Consider the following 17,737-nt stretch of genomic DNA (forward strand, 5'->3'; position numbering starts at 1 on the left):
ACTTTAAGTCTAGAATAAGGCAGTCCCTGGACTGATGCCACTTTCACTGTGAACCAGATTGTCATTCCTATCCAGAACCAGACACTCATAAGTTCTGTAGCAGGCCCCCACCCTAGATCCTGCCCTAGCCCACTCTGATTGGATGAGGGATCCATGCTGGTCTCTCACCCTTCCTTCCACTTTAGCCCTGCAGGGCTGCATCTACTGTCTTTCTTAAAACCTGTTATTATCCAAAGTACAGGTATGAAGACGCGAATTGGTGTGAATATACTATGTATACGACCAGAGATATGAAAAATTGTGCTTTATATATGTAATAAGAATTGTAATGCATTCTGCTGTCATATATAAAGAAAAAAACATAAAATAATATTTCACTAAAATGTTAAAAAAAAACTATGGTGGCCTAGTTGCTAACTTGAGCCTTGCTACCTGATTGAGGTTCTCTTACTAGTAGGAGATTATCACTAGCACATGGAATTTTGACATTTGGGTTTATTAAATTGTCTTCTTTCTTCATATTATTTATACAAATGTATTTTACCATAAGCAGTTATAACTTGACAAGAAAGTTCATGTGTTTTCCACCTTTTATTTGGCTTACAACTTCTTTTAACCTGTTTACTCCTTGTTTGAAAGGATTTAGTATATAACCTATTGTGTGTATTTAGCTTAAACTTATAAACTGGATAGCCTTTTATCATCTGCCCTTTGTCTGCCTTTGACTACCTTCTTTCTACAAATTCATCTGTAAACATTTGAGTACCTGCTATATGCAAATCTCTCTGTATCCTTAAAGAGTTTACTGCCTGTACTTAATATGAAATTCTCTTCAAAACTTTATATATTTCTTGGGGGGAGGGATATTACTGGGTTTTGAACCCAGAGGCACTTTACCACTTAGCTACATCCCCAGCCTTATTTTTTTTTTTTAAAGACAGGTTTTACTAAGTTGCTTAGGACCCTGCTAAGTAAGTTTCTGAGGCTGTCCTCTAACTTGCAATCCTCCTGCCTCAGCCTCCCAAGCAACCAGGATTATAGGAATGCACTGCACTAGCTTTATATTTTAGTTGACTTTTTCCTGTCTTCTACAGCTCTTATATGCCATTCAAAGTATGAATATCAGTATGTCGGGAATAGGTAGACTACAATTTTGAATAGGATTTGTATGAGATTTTGTCTTATTGCAACATCTGTTCTGTTGATACACAGGATTTTATAAGAAGTTTTGGCTACTAATTAATTATTTGTCTTTGGGGAAAAGTCTCTTAACACTAGATAATTTCACAGCATTGTAATTTATAAATTGGGATGAAAGTATATCAAAGTCCAACATACTTGAACTACCTGGAACCTTTGAACAATGAGTCATCCAAGATAACAGTTTTTTAGATTGTTTTCTTTTTAACACTTAATAGGATTAATGTCCTGTTTTCTTGACAGGAAAAGTTTTCTTTAAAATTATTTTCCTGAAATGGAAGAAATTAGAGACAATCATGTTAAGTGAAATAAATCAAACTCAGAAGGTCAAGGGCTGTATGTTTTCTTCATATATGGAAGCTAGAGAGGAAAAAGGAAAAGAAAGGTGGGGTGGATCTCCTAAAAATCAAAGGGAAATCAGTAGAGAAAAGGGACCAAGGAATGGGAGTTGGGTAGGGAGAGGGGGAAGTCCTGGGAAGTGACATTGGCCAAATTATATTGTTATATTGTGTACATGTATGAATATGTAACAACAAATTCTATCAATATGTACAACTATAATGCACCAATAAAAATGTAGGAGAAATTATTTTCTTGGCCAGGCACAAAATAAAAAAAGAAAAAGGACTAGGAACCAGATATGGTGGCACAAACCTGTAATCCCAGCAGCCCAGGAGGCTGAGTCAGGAGGATCACAAGTTCAAAACCAGCTTCAGCAATTTAGCAAGGCCCTAAGCAACTCATCAAGACCTTGTCTCAAAATAAAAAGGGCTGGGAAATGTGACTCAGTGGTTAAGCACCCCTGGGTTCAATACCTCATACTAGCACCCCAAAAAAAGTATTTTCCTAGCCGAGTGTGGTGGTACACACTTGTAATCCCTACCACCTAAGAGGCTGAGGCAGGGGAATCAGAAGTTCAAGACCAGCCTTCGCAACTTAGCAAGACCCTGTCTCAAAATAAATAAAAAGGACTGGAGATGTAGCTCAGTAGTAGAAAGCCCTGGGTTCAATCCCAAGTACCCCCCCACAAAAAAAGTTAAAATATTTTCCTGCTTTTATTATTTTGCAATCAGCATTTATTTGATATAGTATTAGTTATTTTAAAATGTACTTCACATTGCCATATTTTGTTATTTTGAAAAGATGGAATTATTTTTACTTCATATTCACATGGCAGAAAATTCAAATGGTACAAAAGCATATTTAGTATAAAGTCATCCAAGTCTCCCAGCCAGTTCTCCTTGCCCAAGGAAACCAGTGTTTTTTATAATCCTTACAGAGATTGCATTTTCAGATGATCATATTTTCTGTGTTATACAAATGGTAACATATTGTACATACTTTGTATACTTTGCTATTTTACATATAACACTGTGTCTTGGACATCAGAATAAGATTTCTTACTCTTTTTTTTCTTTCTTTGCTGTGCTGGGGATGAGACTAAGGGCCTTGTGCACAATAGGCAAGTGCTATACCATTGAGCTGCATCTCCAACCTGCTTTCTTATTATTTTCACAACTACATAGTGTTGTGTTACAAGGCTCCTACTAATCATTTGCTGTTATGTACAATGTTTAATGAATAGACTCAGAGCATACCTTATTTTGCACATGTGCAACTCAGTTGGCATGTGTATATCATTCTAGAGGAGAAAGCCTGAATCAAGGTACGTTGAATACTGCATATTTTAAAATTCTGTTTTTCTTTAGTCTGTTAACATGTGTTTATGGTAAATCCTTAAAACATTTCAAACACTACCAAAAAGAATAAAAAGTAAATCCCCTAAGCTTCAGGTTCCATTTCCCATATGTAATACTTTCTTGTCTGTCTTATGACTATCAATTTTCCTGATTTTTATTTTTTCTTGAATAAATGATTCTCTGGTATCCCCACTGTCTGTGTCTGTATCAAAATTTATTCATTAAATTTCTCTTTGGTGGGCATTTAACATGTCCTGTTTTTTTTTTATAATAAGACAATGCTATAGTGAAAAAAACTGTAGATATTTTTTTACAGATGGAAGTGTACACAATATGCTGGTACACTAGTAGATTCTTAGAAGTAGAATTGCCAAATCAAGGAATATATGCATTTTAAATTTTGATTAGTTTTGCTAATTGACCTTCAAAAAAGGTAAAACCACACAGTGTTTCCTCCAGTATAGGTTTGCTAACTCTGGATACTATCAAACTTTTTAATTTTTGCCAATTCAGTTGAAAGGGAGAAAAGGGATCGATTTTTTTTTAATTTTAATTTCTTTTTTTATGACTGATTTTGAGAATTTTGACATTTCTGTTTGCTGTGAATTACTGTTTGTATTCCTTACTGGTTTTTCTTCTGGCTTACTTAGTTACTCATTTTTAAGTATACTTTCTTAATGTTAGGGAATTTGTCTGTAATTACAAATATTTTTCCCACTTTGTTATTTTTTTACCTTGTGTATAGTCTATAAATATTTGTCTACAAAATTTGACACTGAAGAGATAATGAATAGAGAGTAGGAAGTGGAGAGGTGGTAAATTAGTGGAGGATTCAGATCATTCAAATGGTAAATATTTTTTTAAAAAATAAATATTTTGTGACAAAAATTACAAAGTGCTCTTACCTTCCTAGAGAAAAGAAAATATAAAAATGTACAATATTTAATTAGTTGAAGTGTAATAAATGCTGAGTATATATTTGTTTTATGTATTTTTCCTTCTAGAGGTTTTGTCAGCTATGATTAGTGTGCTGTTGATATATATACTTATGGGATTCCTCTTATATGAAGCTGTGCAAAGAACTATCCATATGAACTATGAAATAAACGGAGATATAATGCTCATCACTGCTGCTGTTGGAGTTGCAATTAATATAATGTAAGCTTGGCATTTTTTCACATTAATATTTTCAGATACTATGAACTTAGAGACTACTAGATGTGCATTCATATGGTGAAGTGATATTTTCACATATTTAAAATTATGTAGCATATTAATTTTTCTTATTAATTTTAATAAACTTTGAATATTACAAAGTCCTCTAGCTTGCTCAGGTGTACTGGGGTTTGGCTAAAAATCAGGAATTTAAGCAGGACAAAGTATTTTGTTATTTAACTTTTAGGATACTTAGGTGTTAAACTAGTTTTGGGGTTTTTTTTAACTGCCAGTTTTTTTCCTTACAAGCTGCAAGGTTATAAGTTATACACTTAATCATTTAGACCAGAGGTCAGGAAATTTTCTCTGTAAAGGCATGACAGTAAATATTTTAAACTTTGAGAGCTATGCAGCTTCTCTTTAGAAGCTGCAGCCCTGTGGTTTCAAAACAGTAGCAATCATGTTCATTGTGTAAACAAATGAACATTGCTGTGATCTGGTAAAACAGTATTTACAACAACAGTCAAACAAGATGGTCTTTTAATCATAGTTTACCAGAGGCTGTGTAGTGGCTTCTAGTCATACTTAAAATAAAATCAAAAGACCCTACCCTGTGTATAGCTCTCCAACTCATCTCCTAGCACATTTGCTCACTTTATTCTGGTCACGATGACCATCTTTTTTCAAGTATATGGAGCACATTTTTATGTTACTATTCTTCCACCTAGAGCACTTTTCAACCATTTACTCTATAACTTCCTTCAGGTCTCTGCTTAAATGAAATTTGAAAAAGGCCTTCTCTGACCACTTCCCCCACCCATTTTTCCATCCCCTTACAATGGTCTGTATTTCTTCAAAGCATTTCACATCACCAGCTGTACATTATGTGTTTGCTTGCTTCTCTGCCTTCTCTACTAGAACATAAGCTCCGTGTGGGGATAGATATGTCTGATTCACTGTTTTGACTTAAGCACTTATTTACCTGATATAAAATAGGTTCTCAAATATTTATTAAATGAATGAGTTCCATGTTGCCTCATTTGTATCTGACAGTAACAAATATTTTTATCAATAATTGTTGGGAAAATAATAATATTTTCTTTTATTTTTAACAGAATGGGGTTTCTGTTGAACCAGTCTGGTCACCATCACTCCCATTCCCACTCCCTGCCTTCAAATTCTCCTACCACAGGTTCTGGTGGACATAGCCATGGGCAGGATAGCCTGGCAGTAAGAGCTGCATTTGTGCATGCCTTGGGAGATTTGGTACAGAGTGTTGGTGTGCTAATAGCTGCATACATCATACGATTCAAGGTAATATGATTTCTGATTTTCCTATTTTGAATTGTATTTAATTTCAGCATTAAAACTAAAGATGATTTTTTTTAATCAGTGTGCTGGACACCAGTGCCAGTTCTATTCATTTTGAATTGGTGTAAGTTTAATGGGCTATCAATAAGTATAGTTCCTTTTTGGGAGGGGGGGAACTGGGGATTGAACTTGGGGGCACTGGACCACTGAGCCACATCCACAGCCCTATTTTGTATTTTTTTTTTTTTTTAAGAGACAGGGTCTCACTGAGTTGCTTAGCACTTTGCTTTTGCTAGGGCTGGCTTTGAACTCATGATCCTCCTATCTCAGCCTCCTGAGCTACTGGGATTACAGGAGTACACCACAGCGCCCTACTTAGTTTCCTGTTTTTAATTGATGCATTATAATTATACACAGTAGTGGGATTCATTTTGCTATATTCATATATGTATATAACAATTTGATCAATCTCATTCCTCAGTAATTCTGCTTACCTTCTCTCCCTTTGATCTTCTTGCCTTTACTCTACTTGTCTCCCATATATAATTAGTGCATTATAATTGTATATAAAAGTGGGATCATTGTGGTATGTTTATACATAGACATAGCATAATTTAGTTGATTTTTTCCCCCAGTACTTTCCCATGTCTATCCCCATCTCTTCTCAGTCCCCTTCCTGTTGCTCCCTTTGCTCTATTCTATTATCATGAGATCCCTTTTTATTCCTTTTTTTCCCCTCCCTCTTGTTTCCACATATGAGAGAAAACATTCAATCCTTGACTTTCTGAGTCTGGCGTATTTCACTTAGCATGATGTAATACATTTATTTTTATTAGTAGTAAACACAATGGTACCACCTCACCAGGTTCAATATTTTATGATTCTGGATAGAAGATTTAGAGAGGGCACAGAGAAGAATAATAGAACAAGTGATTAAACTTCTGGAAATAGTTTTACAATATCTAAGTTTTAATGTATTCTCTACCCAAGCTTTGGTACACCCATGTAATTCTAGTAATTTTGGAGGCCAAGGTAGAAGGATTGCAAATTTGAGGCCAACCTTGGCAACTGAGCAAAACCCGTCTCAAAATAAAAAATATAAAGGATTGATAGAGTGCCCTGGGTTCAAGCCCCAGTTACAAACAAAATGGTATTCTTTAATCCTGTTAAAGAAAGCCAAAGAACAGGACATACACCTTGCTTTTCTTTACAGTATTTTATGTCTGTCCATATTTAATCTTATAACTTTGATCTTTTACCTTTTAGCCAGAATACAAGATTGCTGATCCCATCTGTACATATGTGTTTTCATTACTTGTGGCTTTCACAACATTTCGCATCATCTGGGATACAGTAGTTATAATACTGGAAGGTAAGATCTTACTAAAATCTTCACTGTGGGTTTATTCCTTCCCTAACAGAGATTGGGAATCAGAGGGACACTCTGGGTTAGAGGTATGACTTTTGCACGTTACTGATACTTATTAGACTACATACATCAGCTTTTGTGTATAGCATATAAGGATCAATGCATTCTCCCATCTGTTTCCCATTTTACCCTTATAATATCCAAGCAAAGTTGGTAAGGCATACAGTGGAGTAAGTTATCCCCATTTGCAATCAAGAAAATTGAGATTTAGAGGAATAACTTAACATAGTTAAGGTTATGCTGCTAATAAACTGGATTAGGACAAGAATGTAACTTTTGATTCTTTTTTTTTAATATTTTTAGTTGTCAAGGGACCTTTTTTTTTTTTTTTTTTTTAATACAGTGCTGAGAATCGAACCTAGTGCCTCACACATGCTAGGCAAGCGCTTGACCACTGAGCCACAACCCAGCCCTGACTTTCGATTCTTGATGTGATTATGGATAGTAATTTAGTTAATTCCTTAATTTCCATTTAACTCATGACTGACTTTGTTGGGTTTATAATATTCTTGCCTTACTGAGAATGTATAATCATGAAACTAAAAGTTCTCATCAGTAAGCTTATCATTATCAAATATTCAGCCTCCCTTTCTTTGTCTATCCTAGCTTATCTATTAAACTAAGTATTCTGGTTTGATTGGCATTCTTTTTTAGTGGGAATGAGCATTTTTATTTTATTTTTTTTTTATTTTTTATTGGTTGTTCACAACATTACAAAGCTCTTGACATATCATATTTCATATATTAGATTGAAGTGGGTTATGAACCCCCAATTTTACCCCCAATGCAGATTGCAGAATCACGTCGGTTACACATCCACAATTTTACATAATGCCCTATTAGTAATTGTTGTATTCTGCTACCTTTCCTATCCCCTACTATCCCCCTCCCCTCCCCTCCCAACTTCTCTCTCTACCCCATCTACTGTAGTTCATTTCTCTCCTTGTTTATTTTCCCATTCCCCTCACAACCTCTTATATGTAATTTTGTATAGCAATGAGGGTCTCCCTCCATTTCCATGCAATTTCCCTTTTCTCTCCCTTCCCCTCCCACCTCATGTCTCTGTTTAAAGTTATTCTTTTCTTCCTGCTCTTCCTCCCTACTCTGTTCATAGTTGCTCTCATTATATCAAAGAAGACATTTGGTATTTGTTTTTTAGGGATTGGCTAGCTTCACTAAGCATAATCTGCTCTAGTGCCATCCATTTCCCTGAAAATTCTATGATTTTGTCATTTTTTATTGCTGCATAGTACTCCATTGTGTATAGATGCCACATTTTTTTTATCCATTCATCTATTGAAGGGCATCTGGGTTGGTTCCACAGTCTAGCTATTGTGAATTGTGCTGCTATGAACATCGATATGGCAGTATCCCTGTAGCATGCTTTTTTAAGGTCTTCAGGGAATAGTCCGAGAAGGGCAATAGCTGGGTCAAATGGTGGTTCCATTCCCAGCTTTCCCAGGAATCTCCAAACTGCTTTCCAAATTGGCCGCACCAATTTGCAGTCCCACCAGCAATGTACAAGTGTACCCTTTTCTCCACATCCTCGCCAGCACTTGTTGTTGTTTGACTTCATAGTGGCTGCCAATCTTACTGGGGTGAGATGGTATCTTAGTGTGGTTTTGATTTGCATTTCTCTGACTGCTAGAGATGGAAGGCATTTTTTCATGTACTTGTTGATTGATTGTATATCCTGCTCTGAGAAGTGTCTGTTCAGGTCCTTGGCCCATTTGTTGATTGGGTTATTTGTTATCTTATTGTCTAATTTTTTGAGTTCTTTGTATACTCTGGATATTAGGGCTCTATCTGAGGTGTGAGGAGTAAAAATTTGTTCCCAGGATGTAGGCTCCCTATTTACCTCTCTTATTGTTTCTTTTGCTGAGAAAAAACTTTTAAGTTTAATTAAGTCCCATTTGTTGATTCTAGTTGTTAACTCTTGTGCTATGGGTGTCCTATTAAGGAATTTGGAGCCCGACCCCACAATCTGTAGATCGGAGCCAACTTTTTCTTCTATCAGACGCAGAGTTTCTGATTTGATATCTAGCTCCTTGATCCATTTTGAGTTAACTTTTGTGCATGGCGAGAGAAAGGGATTCAGTTTCATTTTGTTGCATATGGATTTCCAGTTTTCCCAACACCATTTGTTGAAGATGCTATCCTTCCTCCATTGCATGCTTATAGCCCCTTTATCAAATATAAGATAGTTGTAGCTTTGTGGATTAGTCTCTGTGTCCTCTATTTTATACCATTGGTCCACCTGCCTGTTTTGGTACCAGTACCATGCTGTTTTTGTCACTATTGCTCTGTAATATAGTTTGAAATCTGGTATTGCTATACCGCCTGATTCACACTTTCTGCTTAGAATTGCTTTTGCTATTCTGGGTCTTTTATTTTTCCATATGAATTTCATGATTGCTTTATCTATTTCTACAAGAAATGCCGTTGGGATTTTGATTGGCATTGCATTAAATCTATAGAGAACTTTTGGTAATATCGCCATTTTGATGATGTTAGTTCTGCCTATCCATGAACAGGGTATACTTTTCCATCTTCTAAGATCTTCTTCTACTTCTCTCTTTAGGGTTCTGTAGTTTTCATTGTATAAATCTTTCACCTCTTTTGTTAGGTTGATTCCCAAGTATTTTATTTTTTTTTTGAGGATATTGTGAATGGAGTGTTTCTCCTCATTTCCATTTCAGAAGTTTTGTCGCTGATATACAGAAATGCCTTTGATTTATGCGTGTTGATTTTATATCCTGCCACTTTGCTGAATTCATTTATTAGTTCTAGTAGTTTCTTTGTAGACCCTTTTGGGTCTTCTAGGTATAGAATCATGTCATCTGCAAATAGTGATAATTTAAGTTCTTCTTTTCCAATTTTTATGCCTTTAATTTCTTTTGTCTGTCTAATTGCTCTGGCCAGTGTTTCGAGAACTATATTGAATAGAAGTGGAGATAAACGGCATCCCTGTCTTGTTCCGGATTTTAGAGGGAATGCCTTCAACTTTTGTCCATTCAGAATAATGCTAGCCTGAGGCTTAGCATAGATAGCTTTTACAATGTTAAGGTAAGTTCCTGTTATCCCTAGTTTTTCTAATGTTTTGAACATAAAGGGATGCTGTACTTTGTCGAATGCTTTCTCTGCATCTATTGAGATGATCATATGGTTCTTTAAGTCTATTGATGTGGTGAATAACATTTATTGATTTCCGTATGTTGAACCATCCTTGCATCCCAGGGATGAATCCTACTTGATCATGGTGCACTATTTTTTTGATGTGTTTTTGTATTCGATTCGCCAGAATTTTATTGAGGATTTTTGCATCTAGGTTCATTAGAGATATTGGTCTGTAGTTTTCTTTCTTTGAGGTGTCTTTGTCTGGTTTCGGAATCAGGGTGATGTTGGCCTCATAGAATGAATTTGGAAGAGCTCCCTCTTTTTCTATTTCCTGAAATAACTTGAAAAGTATTGGTTTTAATTCTTCTTTGAAGGTTTTGTAAAACTCCGCTGTATACCCATCCGGTCCTGGACTTTTCTTGGTTGGTAGTCTTTTGATGGTTTCTTCAATTTCATCCACTGATATTGGTCTGTTCAGATTGTGTGTATCCTCCTGACTCAGTCTGGGCAAATCATATGACTTAAGAAATTTATCGATGTCTTCACTATCCTCTATTTTATTGGAATATAGGTTTTCAAAATAATTTGTAATTGTCTTCTGTATTTCTGTAGCATCTGTTGTGATATTGCCTTTTTCATCCCGTATGTTAGTAATTTGAGTTCTCTCTCTTCTTCTCTTCGTTAGCATGACTAAAGGTCTGTCGATCTTATTTATTTTTTCGAAGAACCAACTTTTAGTTTTGTTAATTTTTTCAATAGTTTCTTTTGTTTCAATTTCATTGATTTCTGCTCTGATTTTAATTATTTCTTGCCTTCTGCTACATTTGCTGTTGTTTTGCTCTTCCTTTTCTAGGGCTTTGTGTTGGAGTGTGAGCTCATTTATTTGTTGGTTTCTTCTTTTTTTGAGGAATGACCACCAGGCGATGAATTTTCCTCTTAAAACTGCTTTCATTGTGTCCCATAGATTCCGATATGTTGTGTCTGTATTTTCGTTTATCTCTAAGAATTTTTTTATTTCCTCCTTTATGTCTTCTGTAACCCATTGATCATTCAGTAATATATTGTTCATTTTCCATGTGATGTAGGATTTTTCCTTCCTTCTTTTATCATTGATTTCCAGTTTCATTCCATTATGATCAGATAAAATGCATGGTATTATCTCCACCCCTTTATATTTACTGAGGGTTGCCCTATGGCATAATATATGGTCTATTTTTGAGAAGGATCCATGTGCTGCTGAGAAAAAAGTATAGCCATTTGATGATGGTTGATATATTCTATATAAGTCAGTTAAGTCTAGGTTATTGATTGTGTTATTGAGATCTATAGTTTCTTTATTCAACTTTTGTTTGGAGGATCTGTCCAATGGTGAGAGAGGTGTGTTGAAGTCTCCCATAATTATTGTGTTGTGGTCTATTTGATTCTTGAATTTGAGAAGAATTTGTTTTATGAATGTCGCAGCACCATTATTTGGTGCGTAAATATTGATAATTGTTATGTTTTGTTGGTGAATGGTTCCTTTTAACAGTATATAATGACCTTCTTTATCCCTTTTGATTAACTTAGTCTTGAAGTCGATTTTATTTGATATGAGGATGGCCACCCCTGCTTGCTTGCGAGGACCGTGTGCGTGGTATATTTTTTCCCATCCTTTCACCTTTAGCCTGTGTATGTCTTTTCCAATCAGATGTGTCTCCTGGAGGCAGCATATTGTTGGATTTGTTTTTTTAATCCATGATACCAGCCTATGTCGCTTTATTGGAGAGTTTAAGCCATTAACATTCAGAGTTACTATTGATATATGGTTTGAACTTCCATCCATGATTGATTGTTTATCCTTTTTTTTTTTTTTTTTAAATTTTAGTTTGTTTCACCATGATTGTCTTTCCCCTCGCCCTCTGTCTTTACTGAGGCACTTCCCACTAATGGTTTTGGTTATTGTTTTTCATTTCTTCTTCGTGTAGTGTTTTGCTCAAAATGCTTTGCAGTGCTGGTTTTCTGGCTGCAAATTCTTTTAACTTTTGTTTATCATGAAAGATTTTTATTTCGTTGTCATACCTGAAGCTTAATTTTGCTGGATACAGGATTCTTGGTTGGCATCCATTGTCTTTCAGTGTTTGAAATACATTGTTCCATGACCTTCTTGCTTTCAGTGTCTGTGATGAAAAATCCGTTGTTAACCGTATTGGTTTACCCCTAAATGTAATCTGTCTCCTTTCTCTTGTAGCTTTTAATATTTTCTCTTTGTTCTGTATATTGGATATCTTCATAACAATGTGTCTTGGCGTTGGTCTACTGTGATTTTGTGTGCTTGGTGTCCTGTATGCATCTTCAATTTGTATATCTGTTTCCTTTTTTATTTCTGGAAAGTTTTCTGTAATTATTTCATCCAGCAGGTTACTCATTCCCTTGGTTTGAATCTCTGTACCTTCTTCTATCCCGATGACTCGTAAGTTTGGTTTCTTCATGTTATCCCATAACTCTTGGATGTTTGTCTCGTGATTTTTTACCAGCCTTTCTGAGTTGGCTAGACTCTTTTCAAGATGGTATATTTTGTCTTCATTATCTGACGTTCTGGTTTCTACTTGCTCCACTCTGTTAGTGATACTCTCAATTGAGTTTTTAATTTGGTTTATCGTTTCCTTCATTTCTAGAATTATTGTTTGATTATTTTTTATAATCTCTATCTCCTGATAGAGATGCTTAACTTCTTCTTTTATCTGTTTATGTAATTCATTCTCAATGTGTTCTTTCGCTGCTTGAATTTGCTGTCTTGTATCCTCCTTAAGGTTCCATTCCATCTGTCTAAGGTGTTCCTTGAGTTCTTTATATGACCATTTTTCTGATGACTCTAGGTCCTCCTGAATATTTAGGCTGTCCTGCATTGTTTGTAGTCCTTTTCTTCCTTGTTTTTTGAAGCTGCTCATGTTACTTCTTGTTCTGTTTGACTGCTGGGTTACTGTTTACTCCTATAAATTAATTTGATGTTTGGGAGGAAAGGTATTTGAAGGGAAGGGGTGAAGTCACTAAAGAGAATGAGAGTAGGCAGGTAGAATTCAAGGAAAGGGGGGATAAGAGAAATGAAAAGACTAAAGAAGAAAAAATAGGAACTAAAAAAGAAAAAAAAATTAAAAAAAATAATAATAATTTAAAAAATACTAATAATAATTAAAAGAAATTTAAATTAAAATTAGTAGAAAAAAATTTTAAAAAAAATATTTTGTAAAAAAAAATTAATTAAACAACAGGAAAGAAAAAAATGCAACTGAAAGAAAAACCCAAATCAAAAAAAAAAAAAAAAAAGAGAGAAAAGAAAAAGGAAAAAAAAAAAAAACCTAATAAATGCCATCTTAGAGTTTGATTAACTTCTCTTCCATTAGGTGGCACTTTGTCCACCAGGCCAAGTTTCTCCTGTCAATACGCGGGAACCAATCACTGTGCAGCAGCTCCTCCCAGACTGGGCGAGTTTCCAATCCTGAGTGTCTAGGGCCTCCTCTTGTGTCTAGTCACTTCCCACTTTTTCTCTAGCCAGGCCCCTCTCACCACAATACTGGCTACAAGCCAGGTCTGCTGCTCCCGGGAGCCCTGTTTTCATGAACGACTGGGCACACTCTTCCAGTTTGCCATTCCCTCAGACCCTAAGTTTGTAGAGCTTGGGGCTGAGAATCCTCAGCGGATTTTACTTGCCCTCCGGTATCCACTTCCCCGTAGCTGGTGCAAGAGACCTCAGCAGTCAGCCCTGGTGGGAGCGGTAGATCCGCGCCGCGGGACCCGCACCACCTCTGATTCCCTCGGGCTGGCTGTAGCACTCGTGGGAGAGCTGGGAGGGGCCCTAACGGGAGAGCTGGGAGTGGCCCTTAAGGTTTTCCCGATGTGTGGAGAGGGAAGGCTGTGGGATCACACACCTGTAGCTATTGGTTTCAACGAAGTTATCTCCTCCACAGCAGTCTGATGACGTTGTTTCCCTTTGCTGGGCTACCAATGCAACGGGTGGGTCCTTCTCTCTCAAGCCCCGTTTCAAACCTGTGGCCACTACTTATGAAGACTCGGTAGGCATTTACCTTCGTATGATGAGAAGGGCTGACCAGTTGTTTCAGCCGGATGGATTAATGCCGAGTCATCGCTGTTTGTCTGCGGGAAGCAGGTGACCGGGAGTTTGAATTCAGCGGATCAGGGCTCAGTGCGTGTTCTCGGTTCACTTGGATTTTAAATTGTCTCTCATCTTATCAGCTGTTTCATTTAATTCGGCAGCTCATTCGCGTGGTGAAGAGTCTGCTCTATGGTGCTCTGTGGGAGGCGGTGGCAGCAGCGGCGGCAGCAGCGGCCTTCGGGACCCCGGAGAGGGGGTGCGGGTTGGGGGAGGGGAGGCGGCGCCTCGGGGCCCGGGTACCGGACACGCGGGAGAGCGGGCGGGGTGGGGGAAAGAAATTGAAATCTAGATTTAGAGACTGAGCTTGGGAGGAGAGACAGCTGGGGAGAAGCAAGGCGGAGAGGAGAAGGAGATGGGGCCGATAGAGCCGTGCACCTGGGGCTGCAGCCTTACTGCTCCCGCTGAAGTCGTGATGGATTCCCTCCACCTTGGCTCATGACTTGATGTTTTCAATCACAGGCCTGGGCTCCGTCCCAGGCAGCGGCTCCGTGGGGCTCCGGCGGTGCGGGCCTGGCGGCGGCAGCGAAACCACACTCAGCCGCCCAGGGACCTCGGGGCCGCTCGAGCGGCGGGGGCCACTCGGCGCGGGCGCTGCGGACTCCTCCGCGCGGGCGCCGCGGACTCAGCGCCGCGTCCCGGCAGGTCCAGGTCCCACGCCGGCGACGCGCCCTCCTCCTCGCGCGGCTTTGGCGCGGCCCGGTCCGAGGTGCCGGCGGCGGCGGTTGGGGTGCGGGGCCGTTCCGCTCCCTCCGGCTCCGGAGGCGCGGGGCGGCCTGTTACCGGGCGGCGGGGAGGGATCGGCGGCGCTCAGGGGAGCACGGCGGCACGGCCGGCGGCGGCGGCTGTGGCTCCTCTTCTTCTTTCCAAGCCGGCACTGTGATTTCTTCCAGTCCCTGGGGACCCTCAGTCTTCAGCTGAAATTTGGGCAGATGCTGCTACAGGAGCTGTGGAAAGGCTGATCTAAGCTTTCCACCGCTGCCCGCTGCATTCAAGCCGCCATCTTGCCCGGAATCCCGGGAATGAGCATTTTTAAAGTAGTGTTAACCTCTTGTGTATTTCCTTTATCTTTTGTAAAATGTATATATAATTTATCTTAAAGCATTAACATATTAAAATACATTTTAATACTTTAAAAGATATTTGTTTAAATTGATTTGGCAAGCCATTTTTTAATATAATGTAAAAGTTGTTTTTTTCTTTCCAAAGTAAATTTTATTATTAAATTATATATTCTGAATTTATAGGGGTACCAAGCCATTTGAATGTAGATTATATCAAAGAAGCCTTGATGAAAATAGAAGATGTATATTCTGTGGAAGATTTGAATATCTGGTCTCTGACTTCAGGAAAATCCACTGCCATCGTTCACATGCAGCTAAGTATGTTGCTAATGTAAATGTGGGTCTGCCTGGGGTTAATGGACTTCTATCTTTGGAATTAAACATCTGAGCTTATAATTAAGAAGACTTTTCTGATGAAAAGATTGAAGGGAGGAGTGAGTCTCTTCAAATGGTTAAGTTGCAGGTCAATATTGATGGCGGAAAAAGAATTTTTCTCTCTTTTTTTTCCCCCAGTTCTGATTCCTCTTATAAATTTTTTTCCTTTAAGATAAGACATTATATATTGGTCTTTACCTTCAGATCATAGGTGTTAAGTATATTTACCATGCTTTTTTCTTTTTTCTAGAAAAGCTAGGTTCTTGTGTTTTTTATGTGTCTTTTCACAGTTTATGCTTTTAATTTTGTATCAAAATAATACATGCATGTGGTTTATTTTTTTAAGTATCTTTTAATGTCAAGCTTATAACTGATATCTGATATTCTTTCTCTACTTGAGAATGGACTGAAGAGATTGGAATAATAAGAAGCCATTCAGGATATGCAAACTGACTTACTTCTTTAACAGAATAGTTTAGAGTGGTAACACTAAAACCAGTAAAAATTTGTTAATGTTGTTTTTCCCCATATCTTATTCATTAATGTGTAACTATGTACAATGAATAGTAATAATATTTTCTTGACATTGCAGTTCCTGGAAGTTCATCTAAATGGGAGGAAGTACAATCCAAAGCAAAGCATTTATTATTGAACACATTTGGCATGTATAAATGTACTATTCAGCTTCAGAGTTACAGACAAGAAGTAAACAGAACTTGTGCAGATTGTCAGAATTCCAGTCCCTGATTTTTTGTGTTTTGGGGTTTACTGCCTTATTTATCCTGCAGTCACAGACTTGAGAGCAATAAATGCAAACCTAAATGAGAAAATGGAATCCCTGACAGCTGTGTCCATATCAACCACCAGTCTCTCAAAACAATCACTCCAGCCTGACAATGGGAGTCTCTGTTTAATGGTAAAATGAGACTTCACCATGATTTTAGGATGAAGATGTTTCCCATATACTGTTTACAGAATGAGATGTAATTCTACAGATACCTCATAGAAGACAATCCAAGACCATACTTTATTAATTTGACAAAGTACACATCTTAAAGGAAGCATCAGAATCAGTATTTGCATTTAAAAATACTTTTTAAAGGCCACTTTATATCAAGCCAGTGCTAGCAAACTAAGTTGTTGTTTTGTTTGTTTTGTTTTTTTATTATGTAATCTTGACATCCAGCTTCTGGAATTGCTGCTCTCTTTATACAGAAATTATTTCTCAACAGATTTCAGAAAGTACTACTAATTGTCCAGAATGGAATAAGCATGTATTCCTAAGTGTTTCAGAAACATTTTATTTCACAAATAAGTCTTAATGTTATTGTTATACTTTATAAACAACTTTTCCAGATATTACCAGGCTTTGAATCTCAAAGTTAACATTTTTGATTATTTGTAATCTTATCAGAACCAAATCTTTACATATTGTGATCACACTGTCATTAAATTACTTAGGAAATATTTTCAGTAGAATTCTGAATGGCAGAAATTAGTCTTAAACTCAGATTACCATATGATTATTTAAAACAAAAAAAGCAAGAATGGGGTGTGGAGTTTCAGATTTACATCTTCCCAAAATCACTTTTTGGTTTTAGAATTGATATAAGGACAGCAAAAGACTGCAAAATCTAAGTAATGATTCTCTGCCTGTTTAAGGACTGTCAACATTTTATACAGTTTGCTTGGTAGCTTGGTTTCTGCCCTCATTCCATGTTATCTGTATTGTCCTTTCAGGGTAACTGTAGAGGGCTGAAGTTCAGTTTGTGATGCCCTCTATGTAGATTAACTACTACTCCAGAGAGAATGTCTGCTTTATGACAGAGGTTAGAGATTCTCAATGGAATCCAGAAATTCCAAGATATAATTTTGAAGTTTTCTAATATCATACCAGAAAGGTTCAGAGGTTCAGGAGGAAATACTACTTTAAGAAAACAAAAAGTAAAAGGTTTTTGACCTTATGTGTGTCTGTGTTTATTAAAACACTGGGATAGGGATGGGCGCTGAATCTGTGTTGTAAAGAGACAGCATAAACATTTCCAAACTGAAGACAATGTAATTGGCAACAGATGTATTAAAGTGGCAGCTGTGAATATTCATGTTTCATTTTGTAGCCATTGGTTTTGAGATTATCTTTACTTACATTTGAAGTCCTTTTTCAAGGGGGACACTTTCTTATACTATAACCAAGTATAAGTATAATACTTATACTTGGTTATCTTATAACCAAAATAGT

The 17,737-nt window shown here is 37.2% G+C and overlaps 1 protein-coding gene across 1 annotated transcript in view; it reads left to right on the forward strand.

Annotated features, from left to right (window-relative positions):
* The window catches only part of SLC30A4 (solute carrier family 30 member 4), a 34,128-nt gene extending 17,850 nt beyond the window's left edge, over nt 1-16,278 (forward strand). The window contains exons 4-8 of the mRNA XM_081290719.1: nt 3,905-4,058; nt 5,171-5,369; nt 6,633-6,738; nt 15,307-15,441; nt 16,091-16,278. Of these exons, the coding sequence (XP_081146845.1) occupies nt 3,905-4,058; nt 5,171-5,369; nt 6,633-6,738; nt 15,307-15,441; nt 16,091-16,245 (749 nt within the window). The 3' untranslated portion in view covers nt 16,246-16,278. The remainder of the gene's footprint in view (nt 1-3,904; nt 4,059-5,170; nt 5,370-6,632; nt 6,739-15,306; nt 15,442-16,090) is intronic.
* Nucleotides 16,279-17,737: the final 1,459 nt, after the last annotated feature.

The sequence above is a fragment of the Spermophilus citellus genome (genome assembly GCF_964194105.1).
Source record: "Spermophilus citellus genome assembly, chromosome: 4".
Classification (NCBI taxonomy): Eukaryota; Metazoa; Chordata; class Mammalia; order Rodentia; family Sciuridae; genus Spermophilus; species Spermophilus citellus.